This window comes from Chinchilla lanigera, unplaced genomic scaffold (assembly GCF_000276665.1).
Source record: "Chinchilla lanigera isolate Chin_1 unplaced genomic scaffold, ChiLan1.0 scaffold00001, whole genome shotgun sequence".
NCBI classification, from domain to species: Eukaryota; Metazoa; Chordata; class Mammalia; order Rodentia; family Chinchillidae; genus Chinchilla; species Chinchilla lanigera.
The window spans coordinates 42,791,400-42,819,233 of NW_004955402.1; the positions used below are offsets into that span (position 1 = coordinate 42,791,400).

Consider the following 27,834-nt stretch of genomic DNA (forward strand, 5'->3'; position numbering starts at 1 on the left):
TTTTGGTTTTTCTCCGGTACCGGGAACTGAACTCACGACCTTGCGCTTGCCAGGCAGGCGCTTTGCCGCTGAGCTAAATCCCCAGCCCCCTATTTAATTATATTAATTAGCAACACTGATTAATGCTTCTGTTCATCTCCTTAAATAGATTTTTTTTTTAAAGGATAATTAAACAGGAAGCCATCATAATCACACTCCCATTATCAGACACACCTACAGGAAGCCTTCAGCAGCAGTTCTCGGTGTGCTTTTCCCCACAGCTCAGCTGGGAAGTTGCAAGAAGCACAGATTATTTTATGTGTGTATGTATATATCAGGGACCGAACCCAGGACCTTCACACATCCCCAGTCTTTTCTTTCTTTCTTTTTCAGACAGAGTCTCACAAATTCACTAAATTGCCCAGGCTGGGCTTGAATTTACTGTCCTCCTGCCCCAGCTTTCTAGAGAGCTGGGAATACAGGCATGTGCCACCACATGTCATTTAGAAACACAAATTTTTGAGCCCCACACATCCCTCCCCTGCATCAGAAACTAGCATGGGCCCCAGCAGTCTGCACTTAACAAGCTGCCAGTGATCTTGAGGCATGCAGAAGTATGAGGACCATGGACCTAAGTGCTTAAGCCACTTGGCCACTACCACCAAATGTCCACACGATGGACACTTGCCTGAATTGCAGAGGGCGCAAGAGGATGTTAGAACTTCACACCTGGCCTCACACACCCAAACTTCAACAATGACAGAAGCAACAGAGCCTCACCTTTTCCTTCTCTTTTGCAAGGTGCCTCTTTCAGATCTTTTTTCTCACCAGTGCGTGACAATGATTTTTCGAGTTTGGGAATCTTTCTAAGACTGGAGTTCTTCCTGACGTTTTCCTTCTCCTCCAATTTCAATCTCAGGGCCGCCACCCTGGACAGTATTTTCTTCTTTACTCCCTCAGCTAATTGTCCACCTCCCGAAGTTTCTTGCTTCTTCTTGACCTCCTCTGACCCAGGCACTGCTAATCGAGGCCCTGGTAATTTGCCAGTCTGTTTGGTCATATGAATGGGCTTCTCCTCCCTTAGCTTTTTCCCACGGCTCAGGGTGGAGCCTTTTTGCCATGGGTCCTGCAGGAACTCGGGGGACTTCTCTGACTCACATTCTCCTGAAATGAAAGCCAAAGTCATCGCGGTGGAGCCAGATGAGCCTGCGAGTTTGGGCTCCTCAACTTGAGGTTCCTCTCTTTTCAGTTCCTCAATTGTACTGCTTATTGGAAAGTTGCTGGTGCTCCCTTCAGGAGATGAGATGCAAGGCAGTTGCATAAGTTCACGAGAAGAGGGCACATGTTGCCTATGCCCATACTCAATAGCTGCCCTTTCCTTTGAGTCAGAAAATGCATACTGATGGTTACTAGGCTCAACCAAGTCATTTCCAGATCGATCATGACTTTGGCCCATGGAGCTGTGAGAATCAACTCCAACAGACACCTGAGTCATTACTGTAAGACAGTTAGCAGGAGATGAAGTGGGAGAAATACATCCAGCTTTGTTCTCTGTACTCTGCTCAGCCTCCTCTGAGCTTCTGTCACTGCCTGCTTGTATCTGGCTGATGCTGCATATACTTGGAATTCTTTGCTCACCTGCATTTGGACATAGGTCTTCCCAGATGGCAGGCTGGACATCCACTTTTGCCTCACTATGTTGACTTTGTTCAGCTTCTTCTCTCTTGCTGTCTGCTTGGTCTTGGTTGATTCTGTTTTCATTTGGAATGGTCCCCCAGTTGTTTTGGGGACATGGAACTTGCAGAACGTCAGGTTGGACTTCTTTCGGGTCCAAATTTCCATCAGTCAATTTCCATGCCTGTCTGGCGACCTCCAGTGTGAGATCAGAGGGCCCTAGTTTCTCAGCCCTAGGGCCCTGCATCACACCTATATCATCAATGGGATCGACAGAGGACTCTCGGATGCCAGGGAAGGCCAGAAACTGCTTAAAGAAGGCCAAGTGATCCACCTGGGCCTGAGTTTTCTCTTGGTCTTGACTCACACTGTTAGCATTTTCCTTCCATCCAGTTCCAGAAGCCTCTGATAATGAATCTGTGACCCACAACTCATTTTCACCAATAGTGTCCACAGATGACTCCAAGAATCTTGGCTGGCTCAAATCCTGAGAAGAAAGACTCCTCTGGTGTGTGGTCCAGGTAGGCACATAGCCCTCAGGGGTTTCCCTGTGGTCAGCAAGGGCTGGACCAGTCTCATCCTGAAGACTGGGAACCAAGACTGCCATATCTGAGTGAGCCTGCTTAAGCAAGGCAGCATCTGTCTGCAGAGCATCAGGCAGAGCCCAGGGCCTGTGAGGGAGTGTGGGACTAGATTCTGCCTCCTTGTACTCAAGCTCCGTTGCTTGTGTTGGTGGCCAGATTTCAGAAATAGAAGCTTCTAGGGTTATAATCTTCAGCTTCTTCCCTGCTTTCCAATTTCCTGGTCCACTCTCTTCAGATTCCCCCAGCAGGATTTCAGAGAGTGATGGAACATTGCTTACTGCCTGGCTGTCTTTTTCCACCACTGCTTCTGCCACCGTGGAGTCATCGGTCCCCACGCCTGCTCTATGCCCTCTTTCGTCTCTGCAGTTTGCTAGGGAGTGCTCTAAGGGCACCAAGTTAGTTTTCTCTTGTGCCGCAGATGCGGGGAGCAAACTTTCTTGGAAATCATCTGCTAAGAAAGAATCCTGGCGGGACTGGCTCTTCTCTGTTTCACTTCCTTTTTCTTGGAAATCCTCTTCAAGGCTTTCGTCTGCTCTGACCACAGTCTGGCTCTTGTTTCTAGACCAGTGATCAGTCTGAAGAGGGCAATTGTTACAGGAGCCCTCTCCCTCCAGGAGCAGGGGAACATGGCTACCACAGACTCCAGGCACACTGGGGGCCAAGCAAAGTAGCTCTTTGGTAGATTCAGTGGTGGGACCACTTAAAACATGACCCAACTGCACACTGAAGGGAAATTCGAGGTTATTTTCATCTGGCACTCCAGGTGAGTTCTCCTGTGCACCACTTGGAAGGTTGCTCACAGAAATTGAAACGGCATATTTGGCTGGGGGACTTTTGGTGGCAACGATATCAGCTGATATACCCTCAGTCTTCCTGGTATCTTGTAAACACTCAGCACTAGCCATTAATGCTGTTAATGCCATTGGCTTCTCCTGAGGGAAATTCAGATCTGAACTACGACTGGCTGGTGTGTTTGTGGTGATTGAGGCATAAGTCCTAGGAGTCTTGTCACCTTGCTCAAAGTGTACAAAAGAATTTTTCTTAACAGAAGGGGGCTGGGCTCCCCCAAGCCCCCCTGAGTGCTGTGGGCTCAGCCTCTCCCAGCCAGCCAACTTTGCAGAGGACAAGATGGCAGTGGAATTCTCCATCTTGGCTAGATTTTTCCCTTCAGCACTTTTGGTGGCCTCTTGCGACATGTTCCAGGTAAAAGTACTGACAAAAAGAGGGCACAGTGCTGAGTTTCTATCCTTGCTGCTGTCGCCTGTGGACTGTGGAGGCTCAGAACCTTGTGTCTGGAAAAGAACTGCCAGTGTCTTGTCATCAGGAGAATATAAATCACATACTTTGCTTTGACCTTTTGTCAGCTCAGAGTCCACGGAGCAAATATCTTGAGGCAAATATTTATCAACTGGTGTTCCAGCAGGAGAATCCATGGTATCATAATATGTTCCTTGGTCACCAGCTTCAAAACACTCCATCACACATGTTGTTTCTCTGTCTCTTGACCCACTGCACGCATTTTCCAAGGTGAGGGCAGTACCTGTGGGCTCAGGGGAAGCACTGGAGAGGGCCTCAGGCTCCCTGGGCTCGGTGCTAGCATCTTGGGAGAGATGCCCTGAGAGCACAGCCAGGGACATACTTCTACCGTTAGTTTTTGGGGTGCTCAGCTCAAGTTCTAGGTCTGCCCGGGAACCTCCAGTGGTGGTGCTGTCTCTGTCTTGTTTTTCTTCCTGCTGTGGACCTCGAGGGTGGCTTTCTACCTCCAAGTATTGGGCCAGTGATGCATCGTCCTCATGGATTCTTCCTGTGTTGGAGAGGAAATTCGTTGTGGTCCCTGTGAGTGGAGGCTCCTCCCCAGTAGGCTTCAAGAAAGCTGGCATCTGTCTGAGAGAGATTCTTTCCCTGACCATTTCCAGAATTTGCACCTAGGAAGACGAAAAGTGGTATTAATAGAATTGTTCCTGGGAGAGCCCCCAATGGGACATAACTGCAGTCCCAAGAGTGCTAATCCTCGATGACTGAAACAATGGATAACAAGGACAGGAATGACTGAAATCAAAATATTAACCTCAAACTCTCTCCAGCTCTGAGGGACTTCTTGGGAAACTGCAAATTTCAGCAATTATATCTTCCAGGAGAGCCTGTGCAAGTTTACCATTATAACCAAAACATCTGTTGGCAATTATGACTTACTTTATGATTTTTTTCACCCTTTCGGAGGAAAAGAGAAAATAAACCAACTGCCAATTTGATCAAATAAATCATAAGAGCTGTGTTCATCTTTCTAGGAGGATGAATTTCACATGGTTGTTATACATGAAATATACAGTACTTGGAAAGTAGAATGAGCAATCTTTGTCCTCAAAATATGACAGCTTGCTGGTTAATAATGTTTCTAAAGAACAGAAAGAGGCCTGTTCTTCAATGAAGTTATGAGTGGCCATTAGCACTGCCAATCATTTTGCCCAGAAGAGGTTGTATGGAAACCCTCCTGGACTTTCAAAAATTTTATTTTATTAGAATGTAGAACAAGAGCTGGGCATGGTGGTGCACACCTGTAATCCCAGCACTTGGGAGGCTGAGGCAGGAGTATCATTGAGAGATTGAGACCAGCCTGGCCTACAAAGTCAGCTCAATAGCCATACTCTGTCTCAAAAAGACAAAAAAAAAAAAAAAAAAAAAAATGTAGAACAAAATTTCACAACAAAATAGTAAGAGAATAACAATAGTTAATACACCATGTGTGATAACCTTAAAGAGAATTACTCAGATTACAAGACAAAGACTCTCTCTCACAAAGAAGCAGCGAGCACAATAGCACAAAACTTTCAAAACAGGTTCAGACGTAGGCAGCCACCTCCACAAGACATAGGGGATTCGGGACTGCTCAGGTTGTCAGAAAAGAGGAGAGAGGAAGGGAGGAAGGGTGGAAGAGAGGAAGGGAGAGAGGGGATACGGAAAAGAAATCTCACAGTCTCAGGCTGAACCCATTGTGGCACTGTCTGAATGCTGTATGATATTAGGTATTGTTCAAAAACAGCCAACTCTGACTAAGTTCTGGTCTCTTGAAACTTTTAGTCCATGACAAGACAAAGCTGAAATGTCTGTGTGCACAGGGAGCTCCAAAGCCCTGAAGATTATTTCCATAAACCACCTATGAGGATGGGTCTTCCTACACTGCAGTCAATGCCTGTACCTACTGCCAGTGGGAAGCAGGACAACTTACTCGCTTCTCTCCCTGCGTCTCTCCAGGCTGTTGCTGCCCACAATCATTCATCTCGCATTTTCTCCTTGTTAAACTACACTGAGATTCATTTAACTCCAATTGTATTGACATACGCTCCTGTTTTGTTTTTTAACCAAGATGGTGCTGAAGGCAAAGAAGGAGGCTCCTGCCCCTCCCGAAGCTGAAGCCAAAGCTAAAGCCCTAAAGGGCAAGAGGGCAGTGCTGAAAGGCATCCACACCCACAAAAAGAAGATCTACATGTTGCCCACCTTCTGCTGTTCCAAGACACTGTGGCTCCAGATGCAGCAAGCCCTCAGGAGAGCGCCCCCAGGAGAAACAAGCTTGACCACTATGCCGTCATCAAATTCCTCCTGACCATAGAGTCAGCATGGAGAAGGTAGAGGACAATACGCTTGTGTTCATTGTGGATGGCAAGACCAACAAGCAGCAGTGCAAACACGCTGTGAAGAAGCTCTATGACATCAACATGGCCAAGGTCAATACCCTGATCGGGCCTGATGGAGTAAAGAAGGTGTATGTCCAGCTGGATCCTGATTACAGCACTTTGGATGATGCCAACAAAATTGGGATCATCTAAACTGAATCAGCTAAGTCTAAATACACGTTTTTTTCACCATAAAAAAACTGTTAACTGAACAAGAAGAAAGTTAATATGAACTCCATGAAGGGTGGCATCATTTATTTAACATATTTATAGATGCCCTCCCATGTACTAGGAAGTGTTCCAGGTAACGGAGATACAAGACAGGCAAACACTCATCTGTGAGGTGATCTCATTCTATGTTGTATTCGAGGCTCAGTGTAGTGATTAGCACATAGTAAGTGTTTAAGAAGTATTTGTTAGAAGAATTAATAAACGAATCATGTACTAACTGAGATAGCTCTACAGAAGGTCACCCATTAAAACTTTGTATCAAAAGGGATTAAAACTTTTATCTGTGCCTACCCCTATTTAAAGAATTCTAAATATTATCATTGCTGGTTCAAATCCTGGCTTACTCTCTTTCTAAATGTTTTCCTTCCCTCATGATGATATTAAGATGGAAAAGGGAAAGCAAGAAAGATAATTTCTGAGAAATAAGAAAATGGGCTTTTTTAAGTGTCAAAGAGGCTGGCCACAGTGGGATATGCCTGTAGTCCCACCGTGTTGAGAGGTTGAGGCAAGGAAGTCTCAAGTTTGAGCTCAGCCTAGGCAACTTAGCAAGACCCTGTCTTAAAACAAAAAATAAAAGATAAGAAAAGACTGAGGTTTTAGCTCAGGGGAAGAGCCCTGGAGTATGAAGGCCCTGGGTTCAATCCCCAGTGCCAGACACACACATACCAATGTCAGAGTTTAATAACAAATGAAATATACAGAACTTGCAAATAGGAAATCTTTGTTCCCCCAAATGGTTTCCTCTCTGTATCTGAATGTCTATAACACATGGAGACAGTCTTCTTTTTACTTGCTATTTTGGTTTGGCGTTTTTATGAGTTATAGCACAAATACACCTAATTTTTAAGCACAGAAAGCATAGGTAGCTCGCCGGTCATTAGTGAGATATGTAGAGTCTGCCCAATCAAAAATCCCACCACTCTCTGGGCACAGTGGTATGCACCTGTAATCCCAGGTGCTCAGGAGACTAAAGCAAGATGATCACAAGTTCAAGCCCAACCTATGCAATTTAGCAAGACTCTATCTCCAAAATAAAAATTTTAAAAGCACTACGAATGTATCTCAGTGGCAGAGCACTTACCTAGTGTGCCCAAGGTCCTAAGTTTGATTTCCAGAACCACAAAAACAAAAATCACCCCCACCTCTCTCAGTCTTCTTTATTTTGCCTGAATCCACACTATTTTTGTCAGTGCTTTATTTTAAGGTCTTTCCATCATCACGGTCTCATTGGTGCCAACAGACATTTATGGAGTAGCTGCCACGTGAAGAATTCTCTGCCAGGCACCAGGTAATATTTTCCAAAGGGCTTTGTTCGAAAAGCTGCTATGCTACCTACTGGGATGATACCTTTATTTTCACCCCTCATTACTGATAAACTACCATATCAACAGAATAATAGGCTGTAACCTAGAAAAGACTAACATCCAGAGGACATGAAATAGCAGGCAAGTAAGTTCTCATTAGGGTGAATTTGGTCCCTGGACTATATTATCTTAATAGCATACCTTGATTATAAAATTGTCATGTTCCTCTTGCTTTTAAAATAAAATCCTACTTTAAAATACCTTAGCGAAGCTCCACGTATGCACACATATGGTGATTCCTTGACTATATAAATTCTCCCCTTTGACAAACATTTAGTGAATATCTACTGTATACCAGGCATGGTTCTAAGCACTGAGAAAGCACAGTGAACATAACAAAGATTGTTGATCCTTGGAAGTTAGCAACAAACCATACAACTGGTCCACTGCTGCTATGACATTCCATAATTTTACTTTAAGCAATGGGATTTTTTTCAAAGCACATCCTTAACAGCCCAGTTCTTACTTGTCAAGGCTTATAGCACCAGTTCTAAGAGCAAAGGCTGCTTAGCCCTCATTTAGTAGCCAGCTCATATATAGAGAAAAACCAGGCTTTCCAATGAGTTGGGTAGATCTGTTATTCAAGGGACGACAAAAGAAAGACTCCAGCAAATGATGCTCCAGCCACTTGACTACCCTCATCATGGAATGAGTCATAAGACCCAAGGGGCTTTGTTATGTGGGAAAATTGTTCCCACTCAGTGCAAAGAAGGAATGTTTGGGAATCTAGGAGGGAGTCCACTGTGGGGTGGTGCACGGACTGGGAGGATTGGCAACCTGGGTTTGTAGCTCAGCTTCCTGCACTATGGCCTTCTTACGCTCTAGTAGTATGTTACATTATGACCCTCCGTCACCTCCTCTAAGGCTAACCACATGCTCGTCAGCACCATCCTGCCAAGGGCCTGGCACAGTGCCTGGTATCCAGAAGGTATTCACTGACATTAGTTTCCCTTTTCTCTGTAAAAAGAAAGTAAACCCAAAGCAAAGGGGAAATTGAGCAGAGCTCTGAGCTCTATGCTTTATGATGGTTTTCTCATTTGTCTGAAAAATAAATCTGAAATGAAGATGTTCTTACCTCTTCTTTACTGATGAGGTGAATATCTGGCTCAAATCAAGAGACAGAACCACAAAGTGGGGCCGGGGATATACCTCAGCACCACAGTGCCTGCCTGGCAAGTGCAAGGTTGTCAGTTCGATTCCCAGTACTCCCACCCCCAAGGGAGAAAAAAAGAAAGAAAGAAACCACACAGTGGGTTATATAAGGGAAGGGAAATGTAAAGAACTGGTAGCCAGGATGGAAAAACACTGCAAAATATAAGGAGAGTCTCTCTGGCACATTAGGTTGAGGAAAAGTAACAGGGGAGGATGAACTTGGAAGAGGTTCAGTAGGAGGAGGAGAAGGTGTGGTTAGGCCACCAGATAGCAGAAACCACCAGTTTGCTCATTTAGTGAAGCCCTAACTGGAACAGAACTGCTGGCTAGTCATCAGGTGACCGTTCCACGTGGGACTAGGTGGTCACATCAGTAATGGGTGGGGCTGGGAGGCCTGCAGGGGGAAACAACTGCTTTGCACACATCGCGGGCCTATTTGTAGACCATGTGAGGCTTGTGGTGAGAGCCTGGGTGTTGGTAAAAGCAGGTAGGCTATGGAGGCCATTGCCTTCCAAAAAGAGAAGGCTATAGAAAGGTTTTCACTAGACTGAGGCTGCGGGGTCTCAGGTGGACTCCTTTTGGGGGTCCCACAGTTGGGGCAGACTCTATGGATGCCCATGTACCCCTCTCACCAATCACAGCTGTCAGAAGTGACAGGAATTCTCTTCCTCCCGCAGTGTCCTGCATTCTGAGCAGTGCCAGCATTTTGAGCTGTGCTTCCTTTAGAGGGGAGTAACGGAGCTGTGTAAGCACAGAGCACACAGTGAAGCGTGGGTCCAGAGCTAGGAAGCGTTAACTGAAGACTGACACATGAGGTCAATAATGCTCTGGAGTTAGACATCTCCCCATGGTTCCCCAGTCAACAGCAGAGCCAGGATTTAAAGTCATATCTCTCTGGCTGTGGTTTAGGTTTAAATCGTCCCTCAGAAGTGTCGAGTGTTTGGAAGGTGGTTGGGTCACGGGGGTGCCATATTTCTCAGCAGACCCATCCACTGATGAATTCAGTAGCCGAGTGTGCTGTTACAAGGTGGGGTCTGGCTGGAGGTGGGTCACTGGGGGAGTGACCTGGAAGGTGCATGGTATTCTTGTTCCCAGCATCTCTTCTTCCTCACCCCTCCTCTTCCTCGCCTCCTCCTCCTCTGTTCCTGATCCTGTTCCTGCTCCTTCTCTTTCTTTTTTCTTCTTCTCTCCTTCTTCTTCTTCTCCTTCTCCTCCACCCCCGATTTCTGACTGCCATGAGTTGAACATTCGTCAGCAATGCTCTTTTACCACGCTGTTTCTGCCTCAGAGTCAGCCAGCCATGAACTGAATTCTCTGAAAACCATGAGCCATGTAGGCAACACTCTACATGCCAGCCTGTCCTACCTATCATAATAAACCTCTTCTCTTCTAAGTTGCAGTGTGGAGTATTTTTTCGCCAGTGATGGAAAAGTGACTAATATAGGCTACAAAGACCTTCCCACCCTACCTTCCTTCCTTCTTTCCTTCTTTTCTCTCTCCCTTTGTTGCTGCTTCTTCCTCCTCCTCCTCTTCCTCCTCCTCCTCTTCTTCCTCCTCCTCTTGAGTATTCTACTACTGAACCAAACTCACATTTTCTAGTCAGAGAAGTTGGAACAAACCCTACCCTAACAGGGGTTGGACATTCCCATTAATATAAACCCAGAATTTCTGAGCTCTGGGACAGTTTGGGTATAAGACCCCTTTTTACTCACAACATGACTACCTATTTTCTTGTCTGCTTCCTTAAAAGTTCCACAGGAAAGGATTCTCGTTATTCACTTCTAAACCTTAGTGTATTTAAGGGGCTCAAATAACTTTGCTGAGTGAATAAATAGATGAAAGAATACAAATAGAAAATGGTAAACTATTTTGTGTTGCTATAACAACATACCTGAGGAGCCAAGTAATTTATAAAGCGTTTGTCTGAATCACAGTTCTAGAGGCAGGAAGTCCAGAGACCATGACACCAGCATCTGCTCAGGATCAGGTGAGGTTCCTCATGCTGTTTGTATGAGGGTGGAGGGCATCGTGCAGCAAGATGGAGCAAGTGTGTTGACTCAGGTCTCTGCTCCTCCTATAAAGCCACTAGTGACCTTAGGAGGGCCCTACCCTCGTCATCTCGCCTCATTTTAATTACCTCCCAAAGGCTCTATCTTTAAACACTGTTAACGAATAACTTTGGGAATTAAGTTTCCAACACATGAATTTTGGGAACACATTCACACCATAGTACAGATATGATGGGTACCTTCCCTAAACTTTCCTTGAATCAAAATGTGATGCCTGGGACTGGGGATTTAGCTCAGCGGCAAAAGCGCCTGCCTGGCAAGCGCAAGGTCGTGAGTTCGGTTCCCGGTACCGGAGAAAAACCAAAAAAAAAAAAAAAAAAATGTGATGCCTGACACAATAGCTGTCATCCTCCAGACCTGGGACAACCAGCACGAGAAGGAAAAGCAAATTCACTATGACAGAGGGCAGAAACACAGAAAGAACTTGGGGGCTTACAGACATCACGGAGCTGTTAGTGTGACAACATGACCTTCTCCCAGAAAAGTCCTTGTGAACAACAAAGCTCCTTATATATTTTAGACTACTGTTTGGTTATTCTTTTAACTGTTGCTAAAAACCTCCTAACGGGTATGAGAAAAATACACTGCTGGGGGATGAAGAGGGTGGTGTGTGAGGCCTCTAGAGGCACTGGGCAGCCTCTAACAGATTAAACTGAAGGACAGTGTCACAAAGGGCAAGAGGTATGGTTCCTGGGAAGGGAACTCAGGGCCTGGGCAAATGCCAAGGGATCAAAAGGGCCTGAGGCAAGGTGAACTTGAAGTAGAGTCAGGAGGGGGAAGGGGGAAATATGAGAAGATGGATCATCAAAGGAGAGAGGCCATGGGTCTAAAGGCCAAATATAACCCCACAGGGCCAAGACAGACAAGCTCCTTAAACCCTTAAACTTCACCTGGGCAACACTCTACATGCCAGCCTGTCTTACCTATCATCAGATAATTTTCTTTCTCCGACTCCTTTTTCTTTCCTTGATGCTCTTTTAATGTTTTTTCCTTTTTATCTGAACTGAACTAAAAAGCACTGTCTTTCATGGTTGTCTACACATCATCTATTTTCCCTGTGGTTCCAAGAATCTTTAAATGGGTTTGTCCCCTATCCCATCTGGGGTGGCGGTAGCCTTGCCCAGGAATAACCTTTCCTAAGTATCTGCTGAGCCCTCAGAGCAGGCTCAGCATCATTCGGTCATTGGTCATTCGATAGATCAAATCCATACCACCTGGGGCTGAGAAACTAAAAATAGCCAAGTCACCAGCCAAAGAAAGCGTAAAGCAAACTAGAATATTTCAAGAACTTGAGTTTATTTTTAGGGATTGCCTAGTGGTCCAGAAAGAAAGCTTCACTAAATTCTTTGAATGTTAAAATAATACATGATAAGGAGGAAGAGGGTGCTTTACTTGATATTCATGTAAATTCCCAATTGTGAAACTGGATTCCAACTATTCCTGTCATCTGACCAGCTCTTTTTGATTTCATGCCCTCCTGGCCTATAAGAAATCTTCAGCAAGCTGGGCTTGCAATCTTGTCTTGATTTCTCAGGAAAGTTTCAGCTTTTGTGAAGTACCAGTGGATCTCTGGGAGAGGACAGGGTTTCCTTGACTTGTATATTTCCTAGGACTAAGGGGCTCTGAATGAACAGTGGTATGAGCAAAAGCCAGGAGTTTTCAGTGGTTTTTTTGGTGCATCTTGTGTGATGTGAGCTAAGCAGTAGTAATACTACTGCTACTAATCACTTTACACACATTAAATATAGTTAATGTCCATAAAGTTGCATCAATATGTAGGACTTGAGGACTCTGGGTTATGAATTCTTACAGAGATACATACCACCTCTTCTAACAGAGGAGGTAACTATTTAGTGCAAAATCTCATGAAATCTCATGTAAAATCAGTGAGGAAAGTGGCTGTCTCCCTTACCTGCACATATCTAGACTTTTGTGCATCTGGAAGTTGGCTAGGAGAGGTCAGAGAAAGTTCTTATTCCCATAAAATGCAACTGGGAGAAAGGAAAACATATAAGAAGATGGGGCTGTGACTTCTGCTGAACATTTCTGAACAGTGTGAGTTTAGTTTTTTTACTTCTGTCTTTTTTTCTCCTCTGTCTTGAAAAGACAAGGACTTGGATGTGGTGAAAGGAAAGTAGGCTAAGTTGGAAAATACAATTGGAACTCTGAACACCCAAGTTTGGTCCTGGATATGCTGCTAAATGGAAAGTGTCTTCAGAGAAGTCATGGGATCTCTCTGAGCTGTTTCCTCCATAGCAAAGTAAGAGGGTTAGAGCAGATCTTTCCACCCGACAGCTCTGGTGTTCTGTGACCTGCTGCCATGTAAATAGCACAAACATTAAAATGGGGTTGACCTCACCCTTCATTCGGAACCAGAGTTTCCTTTGACTCCAAAGGCTTCTACTCTTCTTAATAACTACCACAGTTGTTAGAGAAAATGACATAGCACGTTACCATATATGGACTAATCTGAGAATGAGTCAGCAGGGAACTGAGAGAGAGCCCAGGAGAGACCTCCAACTAGAGAAGGGGTAACCACTAGGGGTCTGTTCTCTGGATTCCTAGCTCTTCTGCCTCTCATCTCTTTGCTTCTGCCTTTTGGTAGTCTATGCACGTGAGCTTACAGGCCACAGTGGTGATCTTTAGGCTCACAGATCTGACCCAAGCCACTGAAAACCATCACATCCACAGAATGGAAGACCAGGGGCAATGGGCCTTCAACTTTGTTGACACTTGTGGGATACTGACCACTAGGAAGAGCCAAGGAAAGTTATGGCTTCTTCCCAGAAAATTTCATTTTACCCACAAAACATTGCATATAATTTCAGGGGTCTCCAGATACCCCTGAGTCCATGGATCCCATCCTAGAGGCCCGTAGAGCCTCTGAAGGAATCTCTCTGTAAGCTACAAGCCTGGGGTGAGTGTAATAGTATTGTTTATTTCCCACAGACTGAAAATTTGCTGCAGATTTCAGACTGGATAATAAGGGGAAAATTTAAATCCTACTCAGGTTCTAGGAGAGTGTTCCAAATCAATATCTCTCTTTACAGTTTCTAGAATTTGTGAGCAAAATCAAAACCAACGTAGTAGCAATTACCGTACTGCACTGACAATAATACCTTGTACAAAGCAAGTTCTTGTAAACTATAGAAACAGGAAACACTTGTCACAGTTACTACACTCATACTGCGCCTTTTCAGTGTGGGCTTCAAAGTACACAGTACAGTATTGATGATATTTGGGCACTTGGAAAATCTGAATACAAACACAAATAGTTGGCAGGCTGCCTGCCATGTATGACGGGTTAGGGCTTGATATATCCCATTTTTCTCCAGTAGGTCAACAGCAGAGTTCATTGTCATCAGCTTTCATTTTCTCATCACCAAAAAAATATCCCTGCAGGCAGTATGGTTGCAAGAGAGTCAGGAATAATGTCACCTGCTTGGATTCAAAAGCAGCTTTCTTCAACAGAGGAGACAAAATTTCCTGGGAAACTGAGATCCATGGGCAAGAGTTCAGGGCTAGTTTTTACTCAGCTTGGTGCATGGCACATTGTAGGTGCTTCAAATTATGTCCAGTGAGTGATCATCCATCCAATCTGATCTTGGCCCAACATAATTTTGCCAGTTCATTCTCTGTCTCTGTCTCTGTCTCTGTCTCTCCTCATCTCATCTCTATTAAGATACTGCTTTCGTACTTGGAAAAATGCCCCAAGGTTCTGTTTATTGGTTAATATGTAGCTTCTAGGTAACTAAAACTCTTCATCACTAATAATTTGGTGTTGGGTTTCCTGTTTTTTTGTTTTCATCTAAGGTAAAACCTTACATTCTCTCTGAGCAGAGGGACAGAAGCATGTTGTGTTCTTTTCACCTTTTTGAAGCACCATGAATAATTGAGGTTTTATACTACCCAGAAGGCATCACAGCTGCATCAACTAAAGCTAGGTATGGGGCACAAAGGGTGGCCATGTCCTATTCACCATGGGCATAGCATCATACAATTACAAAATGCAACTAAAGGGTCAAGTTTAAAATACTTAAACCAATTTTTTCTCTTTGTTTTCCAGTACTGGGGATCAAACTCTGGGCCTAAACATGTTAGTGCTGTACTACTGAGCTATATCCCTAGTCCCTAAAACACTTTAAAGAAGGATAAGAAATGACAAGGTTATATTATATAAAAATGCAGGGACCCCTTTGGATGGACCATCCAAATAAACCTTCCCCTGGGGCTGGGGATTTAGCTCAGCGGCAAAAGCGCCTGCCTGGCAAGCGCAAGGTCGTGAGTTCGGTTCCTGGTACCGGAGAAAAACCAAAAAAAAAAAAAAAAACAAATAAACCTTCCCCTTGTAGATGGAAAGAAAAAATAATGATTTACAAAGAAACTTCTGAGAAATTGAAGTTGGTGGGGAAATGCGTTGGAATCAAAGAACAAGAAAAAGCCTGGTATTCAGAGTGTGACCTGAGCTAAAAAGGCAAAAAATATACTAAGCTGATATTTGGTTTTTATATACATGATGGTTTGGAAATTCCCATCCAATACTTCTAAAAGATGTAGGCTTGTTTGGTCTCTGCAACTGAGTCTGTCTTCTCCATGGGCTCCCAATCACGTACAGGGGCTGCGGGGATGAGTAGAGCATAAGAGAAAGTTTCTCTCTGACAGAGCCTGCTTCCTGGTCTGATACTTTGCACATCCTCAGGGAATGCATGCGCCCTCTTAGTTCTGCTTCCCTGGCCCTGCTCTTCTGGAACTGGTGTCCGAGCAGGGCCAAATGGTTAGGAAAAGAGGTGACTGGCTCTCAGGCCCTAAAAGGGAAGTAAGGAAAGCTCTCCTGTCCCCAGTTTCCTGTAACTTGCTCTAGCACAACCCGAGCATCAGAAGCAATGAAGTCAGGATCGAAATCCTCCTGCGGCCCTGACTCTGTCCCTGCCATCTCCCTCCTCCTGGCATCTCCAAGGGAGCTGGGGAAGCTCACTTGCCCATACCCTCCACTACTCTTGCTTTTTGATCATGCAGAGTTCAGACTCTTTGAGCTAAGAAAAAGAAAAAAAAAATTAGAAAACCACTGTCTTAACGGAGCCCAACTTTAAACAGTATTCTCTTGATTAAACAAAAATCAGTTTCTTTTCATCATTTTGTTTTCCACAATACAACCCCACCCTCATCACTGTCCCAGGACAACCCCCATTGCTATCTCCACCTCTCTTTTCTCTCCTGTGGTGACCTTAGTGTTTGAGCTGCTTTGAAAGAAGATCCTGGAGACAGAAATGGGAAAAGAAAAATTTTGGTAATAATTCCTTCTATACACTATTGGCAACGGTGTACCTTCCCTGAGGCTGCAGCAACAAATGACCCTGAACTGGATGGCTTAAAATATCACCTATATGTTCTCTCAGTTTTGGGGACCAGTAGTCTAAAATCAAGGTGCCCCTAGATCCCTCAGAAGATGAGAGGGAAGGATCCTCCCTTGCCTCTGGTGGCTCCCAGGGCTTCCAGCATTCCATTGTCATTCCGACTTGCAGAGGCATTACTCCAAACTCTAACTCTGCCTTTCTGTGGTCATCTTCACTGTGTGTCTCTTTGTGTATCTTCTTCTTTTCTTACGAGGTAAGTCACCAGATTTAAGGCTCACTCTAGTCTAGTGTGACTCCATCGGAACGAATAGTAACTGCAAAGATCTTACTATTAAAAGCCACATTTTAGACTCTAGGTGAATCCAAGTTTTGAAGGGACGCTACTCAACCCACTCCCATTCTTTTCCCACCTTGCCAGAGGGCGGTCTCCATTGTGTCAGCCATAGTCCACACTGAAGTTCTGCCACTTGATTAGAAAGGCCTAGAATGATATTGTAGCAATGAGACAATTATAGGGACACTGGCTCTCTTCTGGGGGTTAGGCCTGCTTCTATGATAAGCAAAGTCCATCCTAAGAGTGGAATTTAGTCAGCCAGGAATCTACCCCTTGTCACCATCCTTGTCACTAGGGCAGGCTTCCAGACCCTGTTGTCAGCACCACCCACTTCAGAATGTTCTCATAAAGGCTAGGGCACGTTTGAGCTCCCTTTCTGCTTACAGAGAGGCGGTGATGCAGAAATTCCTTATGTTTGATGTCAGACTTAGACCCTGAAACAGAAATTTAAAAGACAAAGGAGTAAGCGGTTCTCGTGATGATTTTGTCCCCATTCAACACCATAGGTCTAATGGTAATGTGAAAGCACTTGTTTTTAAACTATCACTTTAAAAAAATACCCCAAATCTCAAGACAGTATCAAAATACCTGTGCTGACTCAGAAAGATAATTTTTCAAACATCAGCAGAAAGGGGAACTTACAGAATTTGCAACTTTACCTCCTGCCCCACCTCTCACCCCATCCCAGCTCTGCAAATGTGGTGGCGGCAGTAAATTGGAGGGGGTGGGGGAATACAGTTTTTCATGTTTCTGTCTTGCCTCTCTAACTAGATTTAATTCATTTCAACAAATATTAATAGGCACTATGTTTGTTCTGGGCCTTTGAAGATAAATCAGACCTAGTGTCTGCCTCCGCGTAGCTCAATGAACAACACCCCAGCTGGGAAAACATGACTGTACTCTATGGTAAATGCTGGTATCAAGATACAAGTAACATAGTGTGGGAGAAATTCATTAGACTTTAGGGAGAAGGGACAAGTGTATTAGGGGAAGTTAAGGAATTAATTCATTTATTGCCTGTGCATTGACATATATTAATTCCTTTGTTTTTTATTTGACAAATACTTGCTGAAAGCCCTCTATATTCTGCTCCATGTCCTAGCTTCTGGAGAAAGAACGTCATCAGCCAAAGTCTCTGTTTTCTTGGATTTTACAAGGTGTGATTAAAAAACATCATGAATGTTTGTGTTTTTTAACTTTTATAGTAAAAAGTATATTGTTATTAATCCCTCTCAAAAAACTCCTCTTTGTTTTGAATACACTTATCCTATCATTCTTGCCATATTCTGAATCAGTTCTGGAAGTTCTCTTTCATGAGTGTCTTTAGTTGGTTGTTGTGGCTGCCTCAGCATTCTGAACTGATTCCATTTTCATGGCCATTTTGACTCTGGGGAAAGAGCCAGAAGTCACACAGTGACAGAGGACCCACTGCAATGTTTTTATTTGACAGAAATTGCCATAAAAATTATGAATTGACTCAGGACATTGAGACAGCCACAGAAAAAGACACTCAGGAAACAGGACTTCAAGAACAGCTTCAGAAAGTGGAAAAAACACGGGGAAAATGTGTTTGAAATGAGGGAGATTAATGGCAATGTTTTCTACTGTAACATTTTAAAATATTTCTCATGTATTTTGATCTCATCTTACACATTTTGCATAGGAAAGTTGTGAAGACTTGGGGTCAGCAGATCAAGCAAAGAAGGCCATTAGTGGTCTAGAAGGAAAACTATTGCAATGATCCAGATAAATTTATGAACTCTGGGCCAAATAGCTGAAGAGATGGAGAATGGGCTGAATTGCATCCCCTAAGAAAGTATGTTTAAATTCTAATCTCTGGTACCTGTGAATGTGACCTGATTTGGAAATAGGGTTTTACAGATGTAATCAAGTTAAAATGAGGTCATTGTAGAGTAGAGAGGGCCTTGATCCAACGACTCTGGTGTCTTTGTAAAAGGGGGGGACTTAACACACAGACATAGGCAGGAAGGTGATGTGCTAGTGGTGACAGAGATTGACAGGATGCAGTCAAGGGACACTAAGGACTGCCAGCAGCTATCAGAAGCTAAGGTGGCTTTTCTCTCAGAGCTTCCAGAAGGAACCCACCCTGCCTGCCCTTTGATTTCAGACTTCTCACCTCCAGAACTGTGAGAGAATATATTCCTGTTATCCGAAGACCCCAGTATGTGGTCACTCGCCACGGCAGCTCTTGGAAAGTAACAGAGAAAGATGCCCACTCAAGAGGCATGTAGAATTAGAATGACAGGATTTGGGGTTTTCTTACAAATAGGAAGACTAGGATGGATCAAAGCCCACTCTCTGGAGTCCAGCTCAGGGGTTTCACTATAAATAAGCTCTTTAGGGGACTCAGACAGCTTGCTACAGTGCTCAATGCACTGAGTCAAAGTACAATGAGCTTGTTAGCACAGCAGTAAGGGAGCTGTCAGGGAGCCCTGTTCGTCTTAGTCATTTGCAACAGATTTCCACAAGGTGGACCTGGGAATGGCAAAGACACTTGCCTGATCCTGCCGGCAAGCACCAAGTCAGTTCAGCTCCATGAAGGGAGAAATCTGCTCTCCTAAATCTCTGGCTATGGGGACTTGGGATGGTACACTAGGTGCCCAGATTCTGTCACTGTGGGATCCAATGGGCTTCAGAGTTGATGTCACTGTCTGTCAGCATGGGCCATACCCTGAACTCTGCTCCTCTGGCCCTGATCATGAAGCAGCGATCTCTCTGAGTGAGCACTGACCACCCAAAGTGGGGTGCCCCCCCCAGTAGCCTGCAAAGTGTCACCAGCCTCTGCTTTTCTTAAGGCTTCTGCCTGGGGTTGACAGATTCGGTGTCTCTGCACCCTCAGTTGGTCATTTGAACCAGCCACAGTCTCATCTTCAGCAGTTTGGAGAGTTGAAGGACCTGGATGGGGGTTCAACCAACCCACTCTGTGCCACATTGCCAGAACCAGCCCAGCACACAGGAATCAGGGTCTGCAGGTGAGGTCTTGGCACACGGCACACCAAGAAGATGGAAACTTTGAAGCACCACAGAAAACCAGAGGTTCAAGAAAATCTGAGCAATATCTGGGCAGGAGAACGACATGGGAAGAGCCCCAGAAGCAGCCAGCTGCTGTCTTCCCTTTGTTTCTTTCCTGCCTTCTCTAGCACCTGCCCCTTTGATGAAGGTCACTAAGAAACTGGGACAGAGGGAGCAGCCTCAGGAGTGACAACAAGTCGCTCCAGTCTGGCGCCTCTCCTGCTGCTTTGCATGTTGACTTCCCAAGTTCAAATCTGTTCCTGCCTGTTTCAAGCCAGTCCTCTGAGCTCCTGGTCCTCTGGAAGATGCAGCCCAGCAACAGTGATGAAGAGCTGGTTCAGATATGGGATCAGCAAGTCCAGCAGCTCCGGACATTACTGCCCTTCATCAATCTTTGTACCACCCACTGCCACTTCTGTGAGTCCTCTGGAGGGCAAGATGCCTCCTGTTGAACTGCGATGCAGAAATTTGATCTGGGTGAATCAGAAGGACAGCAAGACCCTACAGGAAGTGTAACACATCAGGTCCCCTCTCTATTATCTTGTTGTGAAGGACGCTGTACCATGGTTGCTTTTCTCCTTGGTTTTCCTTCTTGCTCTGTCCCCATTCGAGCAGATGGAAAGGTTGTTTCTCATCACCTGGAGAGGGATTGGAGGAGAACTAGTCTGCATTCCAGACTCTCAACATCCTGGACAAACTTAGGGGAAGTTAAAGTATTTTCAGAATAGTCACAAAGCATCTTTACATCTAGGCATAATGTGTTCCTGTAGTCCCAGGACTCCGGGAGACTGAGTTAGGAGTATCACAACTTTGAGCCCAACTTGGGCAATTTAGTGACTTAGTGATAACCTGCCTCCAAAAATAAAATAAAATAAAATAAAAGGGCTGGTGGTGTAACTCAGTATGAATGCCCTGGGTTTAATTTCCAGTAACCAAAAGCAAAGCAAAGGAAAAGCATCCTTTACTGATTCTACTCTATTTTGTCTCCATTACAGCACACATCACTAGCTGATGCTTCTGGTACTCCTGTGTGTTTACATTGTGTCTATTGCACCAGAAGCCCAGCACCTACCCTAATGGCTAGGATTTGGCTCCTGTCATTGTTGCATCCCTGGCATACAGAAAGGGTCTACCTCTCAGTGGGTATTCCACAAGCATTTGTTGAATGAAGAAAGGACACGGAAGGAGTGTTTTGATCACAGACTTAAAAGGAATCCAGCTTTCCCTGCTGGGGGAAATCTCTGAGATGTCTCTGCTTCCATCCTGCTGGAGGCTTGCTGAGAGGAGTAGTAAGGGGCCACAAAGAGGTGGCCAAGGTCATGTGCATGGGGCTGTGCAAGATGGGACAGCAGGTCGCTGGTGCAGGAAGGAAAAGGCAAGGAACCAAAGGACCTGGGGTCACATGTGTCAATGCAATGGTTGCCTCTCAGCATTGACCTCAAAGGACCAAAGCATAAGGGAAGTGCATGGGTATCTTGCCATATCCTATGGAACAGGGGACAGGGATCTGCAAAAAGCTTAGGTGGCTTTTGATTGTAGTCTGCAAAGTATGGGCTTCAAAATGGCCCTTAGATAGAGTTGTAGTAATACAACCCGCTGGGTGGTAAATGCATTGTTTTTAGACCTGAGTGTTGGGCTGAGAGCTTTATTCCAGTGACTTCTGTGTGGTTCATTGTGCACACTTGTCTCTATTCCATCTGTTGATGATTTCAAGAGTGGTCAGAGGGACAGGGTAAGTAAGGCTCATGTGATTATTACAGATGTGTGAAGCAAAAATTTTGGGACTAGTGGTTTTTAGGGGGCTGGGTGGAGGTGTGGGTTATAGCAGAAACAGTATTTGTTTGGCATTTGGCTTGGTTTTTTCCTACTCCTTAGAGCAGTGAGTAGGTTTATCAGATTCTGATCCCCATCTTCTTCATATTATCATCTATATACACCATATTTCAGCCAAACTAAGCCAATTAGTATTCTAATATGGGTGTTCTTAGCTATGACTAATTACATTGGAAATGTATCTGTTCAGTAAAAAGTGGTTAGGCCTCAGTCTCTTTTTGTAAATTCTTCTTAGCAATTAGACTAATTTCTTATATGGATTTAGAAGTAATTAACCTGCTTTACTTTAAACATATATTAAAATTCTAATTTTTATGATCACAGCAATTAGCTTAGGTTAGTGAGATGGTGTTGATGTTCACATCACATTTACATACATACAGTAACTAAGTCCAAACTATTTTTTGCTAATATGATTTTCTCCTCCTTGTTAATGTGTCATATCACCAAAGATAAACACATCCCAAGATGTCTGAAAGAAAGGAATGCTCATACCTGACTTTGAATGTGCTATTTTTGAGTATTAACACACTCATCAAACTATGACTATAGAGGCTGCCTCCTCTGGACAAGTCCTCACCCGCCGGGTGGTAAATGCATTGTTTATCATCTGCTGGGAAGTTGCAGGCTGGGATTCTGCATACTTTCAAAGGATGCAAGGTATGTGGCCAAGGCCCACTGAACCTCCCCCATCTTCACAGTAAAACTGAATGTCCAACATGGAAGAGAATGTCTTATCCCTGTCCTGAGAACTGGCCCTAATTATAGGCCCAGCGATTGGTATATATGGCTATACTTATAAAGGCCATGGGCTTTCTTTTTCTTTTCTTTTTGTCTTTTTTTGTGGCTGGGAGTACTGGGGATGGAATCCAGAGCCTCATACTGTGCTACATGCCCAGCTATTTAAAAATTGTACTTTATTATTTTATTTTATTTGAGTCTTGATAAGTTGCACTGGCTGGCCTCAAACTTGTGATCCTCCAGCCTCAGCCTCCTGAGTACATGGGGTTATGGGTCTTCCCAGCACACCTAACTTAACTATTTTTCAAAAGTATTCATTAATTTATTGAAATGAGTACTGTACAGAGGGACAGTACAAAATTGGTGAAGGGTCCAGTGAAAGGATTCACGGTGACAAATACATGTCCCTCTCAGCCCCTGCCAGCCAGTGACTCCATCCTTTCACCAGAGGCAGCCACAGTTATTGATGAGTTTGTTTTGGTTCTCAAGAGGGTTACGGAGCTCAGTTCCTAAAATGGAACTGGGGAAGCTATTCGGAGTCATGGAAAGAGCCGGGCAGATTCTGCTAAAAGCAAGGTGTCACCACTTCCCATTGTAGAGCCTGGATAACAGCTGGGTTTATCTCCCAGGGTGGATGAGATAAGGAGATGAGCCGACTCAAGCAGAGGGCTTAGCACAGTCCCTGGCACGTATTTCTACTCACTATGTGTCAGCTCTCATTAGCAATTGGGCAACCGGGTGATGTGGAGGAAGGTGGAAGGAAAGGATGGGCAGGTTGAATCCTTCCTGGGAAAAACCCTGATACTCAGAGTACAGTCACTGGAATTCCCTGGGCATCTGTTAGAAACCCAGAATCTCAGGCCCTCCCCAGACCTGCTGAGTCAGAAGCTGCATTGTGACAAGCCCCCCAGGATAAGATGCACTGTTCCTGTGAACTTCAGAAGCCTCAAATCTGTGCCACAGATCCTGCCCCTGAGGAGACAGTGCTGCTATTTTTTCTCCTGTGAACATGAGCCCTTAGACCTGGTGTGATGAAAACTCATGACAAAGAGCTATCCCCACCCCACTGTGCCATATTGATCTCCGCAGCCAGATTACCTGTGACCTCACAGGCCACTGGAATGTGTCCTCTTTTGTCCTGTAGCTTGAAGGTAACCTGATAGATAGCCCTGGGGAAGGGTGGCATGTTGTTTTTAAAGTGATATAAGACACACAGTGGAGCCTGGCCAACAAGCAGCAGGTCTGCCAGGATGCCAACTGGGACGCCTAAGCCTTGGCTGCAGGGACTGCCTTAGCCAGAGCTGGTCATTACAAATATGAGGTCTGCAAAGGTTGAGGGCAGATAGGCCAGAAGGGCTCTCAGGTGACAAATGCTACTATTTGCCACTTGCTCCAAACCAGTAGACAATGGCTGGAGATACATGGCACACAGGAAAGAGGGTTGCTCTTTAAAACAGAATTGCACACTCTCAGGGCAGATGCAAGTAGTACACATTAACCCAAACCCATAGCACACGCAACCCAACGGTGAACCCTGATGTAAGCTGTGGACTTTGGGAGCTTGTGATGTGTCAAGTAGGTTCATGGATTGTAACAACAGAGACGCCTGTGTTTGTGTGTGCATCAATACAGGGGAGTTTTCTATACTTTCTGCTCAGTTTTGCTGTGAACTTAAAATTGTTCAAGAGATAAAGTCCATTTAAAGAGAAAGAGAGAGAGAGAGAGAGAGAGAGAGAGAGAGAGAGAGAGAGAGAGAGAGAGAAAGACTGCACTGGGTCAGCTGCAGAAGAGGAAAGAAAACCAGGATTGCACCATGAAGCCGTGTGATTTTTAAAGTTACAATGACAACAGAAATAACTTAGAGCTACTTTGTTCAATCTAGGCACTCTAGCCAGATGTGCTTAGTGAGCAGAAATGTGCCTAGTGTGACAAAGGGAGTGAATTTTAAATTTTGTTTAACTTTAATTAGTATATTATAAACTTAAAACACTGATATGTGTGATTCTGTTAGGAAAAAATTTATGTAGATTTGGAACAATTTGGGCATATGAAGCTATACTTTCAACTATCAATTTCATGAACTCTAAATATATATCAAGTATTTCCAGTGAACAATTAGCATCCAAATTGAGGTATCCCACAGAGTAGAATACATAAGAGAGGGCCTGGGGACATAGCTCAGCAGCACAGCGCCTGCCTGGCAAAAAAAAGAACACTCAAGAGATTTTAAAGCCTTAACACCAAAAAAGAATGTAGAGTATTGAATTAATAATTTTTATATTCCTTATGTTTTAAGATAATATTCTGCTTACTTTGGGTTAGTAATATATATTATTAAAGTTTATTTACCTGTACTTTTGTACTTTTTAAAATGTGGCTTACAAAACCATAAAATTATATATATAGCTATGCACACAAACACAAATGAGTCTTAAAAAACATTGCTGGTGAGAATTTAAAATCATACAGCTGCTTTGAAAAATCAATATAGTGGTTCCTCAGGAGGTGACATACAGAGTTATCCAAGAGAACTGAGAACGTATGTCCACAGAACACTTGAACACAAATGTTGATAGCAGCATTATTCAAAAGAGCGACAAAGTAGAAACAATGCAAATGTCTACCAACTGATACTTGGCTGAAAACAAATGTGCTATATCCCTAAAATGTAAAATTATTTAGCCAAAAAGAAATGAAATATTGGAAGATGCTCCCTCAGGGACGACCCTTTAAAAATATACTGAGTGAAAGAAACCAGACACACAAAAGCCACATACTATATAATTTCATTTATACAAAATGCCCAGAATAGGCAGATCCAGAGGCAGAAAGTGGATGAGGTTTGCTGGAGTGTGGGGATATTTACTAATCTTAACTCATGGCCATTAACAGGGAGTGATTGCTAATGGGTATGAGTTTCATTGGGGAATGGTAAAAATGTTTTGGAATTAACTAGTGATGATAGTTGTACACTTTGTGAATTTTAAAACATTATATATGTGGCTTGCATTAAATTTCTATTAGAGCTGATTTAAGTAAAGTAGCTGTTTTCCTTCTCACTTCTCAGTGGTAAGGGTTACAGAATTTAGCCAGAGCTAATCAATGCAGATTAATATTTACTCCCTTCTATCCATGAGGATATTTAGCAATGTCCAGAGACATTTTTGATAGTCACCATGTGATGGGGAATTGAGGGGAAGAGACTGTTACTGGCCAGAGACACCGCTAAGCAGATTACGTGCACGGGACAGGGGCCCATAACAAAGAACTACCCAGCCCACACTGCCAGTACCATGAAGACTGGAAATCCTGCATGAAAGGATGTTTGGAGGTGCCCTGCCTCAGGCACAACCTCCTTTGCACTATCCACTTCCCAGAGATCAGATTCTGGGGACAGCCTTCCCAGAGGACCTTTCTCTTGGAGCCCACAAATCATAGGCATTCTCAGGTCTGCTTCTCAGGACAATGAAGATTCTGTTGGTGTGAGGACAGTCTAAGCCGTACTCTGAAAAGGACCAAGAGTTCTAGAATGATTGGTTCGACTCTGGCTTTTCTCTCTGAGGCTTCCTGAATTCCAAAATGTTAAATGTTAAATTAACTAGCCCTATTCCAGGTAGGTTGTCATTTTTCTTGTTCTTCTCTCTTCCACATCTGATTTTATAAGCCAAAGACAACTGGAATTTGCATAGTCTGTGTCATGAATAGGTTCCTTGTCTGATGCTCAAGGTAAAAAGATAAATCCCAACATATTTTGGACTACTTTGATTTCAAATGACCTATTCTGTTAGTATTAGTTTCTGTTGGCTGCTGTAACAAATTACCACAACCTTAGTGGCTCAAAAGTAAGATGAATTTATCATCTTACAATTCTGAATTCCAAAAATTCCACATGGTTCTCAGCAGGCTAAAGTCAAGATGTCAACTGTGTTCCTTCTGGGAGCTCTTGCAGAAAGAATCTCCTTCCTTTTTCCAGCTTCTAGAGATGACCAGTATACCTCGCCACATGGTCCCTCCCTCCATCTTCAAATCCAGCAAGTAGCACCTTCAATTCTCACTCTTAACTCTCTCATCTTCCTCTGTCATTTATGAGAACCTTGTGATTACAGAGACTACACAACTCAATTTGCCCACATAATTCAAAATAATTCAGATTGGTAACCTGAATTCCATTCATTGCCCAGTATACTAATGTATTTACAGGTCCTGAGGGTCAGGATTTACTGTATATGTCTTTGGAGGCAATTTTCTGCCAGCCATACTGTTAAATGAGCAAGGGCAATCCACTGGGGGATCTCATGCAGCTTTCATTTCATAAGGAAAAAGGATTAAGTATTTTGCTTAACTGAGGAATTCACTTAATCTGAGTTTTGAGGTAATTATGTGCTGACTTCAGATCCTAAATCCCAGTGGACTTATGCCCCAGAATGACCACAAAGAGATTTATAAATATTATTTTATATGTATACCATTGTATAGTTTAAAATACATTAATATAATTCAGTTATTTATTTTAGTTGTTATAGTTTACAATGTTTACAGTGTGTCTGAGATTGACATCATAGCAGCTGAGTTTAAATCTCTTTTACCATCAACTCAACATTTATTGAGCTCTCCTCTCTGTCAAGTACTGGATGTGCTCCGTAAAGCTGAGCCCTGACCCACAAAGAATTTACAGTCTAGCAGGAGGGGAAGAACCGGCATTCTGTCAATCTAACCCAGGATGATTTATGGCAAAGGCTCTAAAGTCAGTAAAATAAAGAGCTACCTGACCAAAGAGGAGGGCATGAATTGGGTGGAACAGTTATACAGGAGATTAGAATCTCAAAGTACGAAATAAGCAATGTTTAACCTTGCACATTCAGGAGTGGGCCAGAATGCTTCAAGGTCAAACCTTAAAAGAAAGTTCCCTCAGTGTTCTAGGGCATGGGAGGCTCAACCTTCATGAGAAGCTTTAGGAAGTTGTCTTAACTTGAATTAATTAAATTAATTAGAAGTAATTAATTAAGTAATTAAAAGTAGGTCAGAGACAAGAACTTGGATGCAGTGAGTTGGGGGTGGGGTGGTGTTTTGCTTTGTTTTGTCTTGAGAGATGGCCACAAGAAGCATGGGAATTGTGAGGCAGCTAGAGAGAAAACAGCCAATAAATGATGCACAAATGAATATGCTGTTGGTAAGGACAACAGAGGATCTCTCTAAGGCACTGTGTGACACTTGCCCTAGAATCATTCCATAATGAGAGGAGGCTGGGATATTACCTACCAATTCTCACTCTCCACTAGTTAAGAATTTTTCTGACTTTCAGATACACTTTGGAGAATGGCCAAGTTACCTCCTAGGTCAACAAGAAGGTTCTCAGGAAGTGAGAGCTGTCACATCTTGGAAATTCTCAAGAGGACCAAGGAGCTACGAGGTAGGACGTCATTAGCATCTGCCCTAAAGCAATTAGGTAACTTCGTAAACAATCTGGATGTTGGGGCCAGTCAGTGGGATTCTTTTACCTGAATGTTTCTGACTCTCAGAATTCAATGGTGTCATGATCTCTACCAGCTTCCATTCATGCTAGGATAATCTGATTTCCTTATGGAACCTAAACTATGGTCTTAACCACATAACATAGATGTGCCCTGGGCATGTTAACTAACCTCTTTCAGCCTTGTGGGCCAGGTCACAGTTCTGTTATATGAATTACAGGAAATACCAAGTGTCAGGCTTCAAAATGGTACTGGGAACACACAAACATTCATGAATGATTACATCTTTTGCGAGTAGCAACATTTGATCTGCCGTCATCAGTGTAAACTTTTGACCAGGTATA

At 43.8% G+C, this 27,834-nt stretch overlaps 1 protein-coding gene and 1 pseudogene across 3 annotated transcripts in view; one reads left to right on the plus strand and one right to left on the minus strand.

Annotated features, from left to right (window-relative positions):
- LOC102009783 overlaps positions 1–6,471 on the plus strand; it is a 73,031-nt pseudogene extending 66,560 nt beyond the window's left edge.
- Positions 1–27,834, minus strand: part of Alpk2 (alpha-kinase 2) — a 122,752-nt gene that overhangs the window by 42,395 nt on the left and 52,523 nt on the right. For all 3 annotated transcript variants that reach the window (XM_005372989.2, XM_013511023.1, XM_013511022.1), the window contains one exon: positions 760–4,162. In XM_005372989.2, the coding sequence (XP_005373046.1) occupies positions 760–4,162 (3,403 nt within the window). The remainder of the gene's footprint in view (positions 1–759; positions 4,163–27,834) is intronic.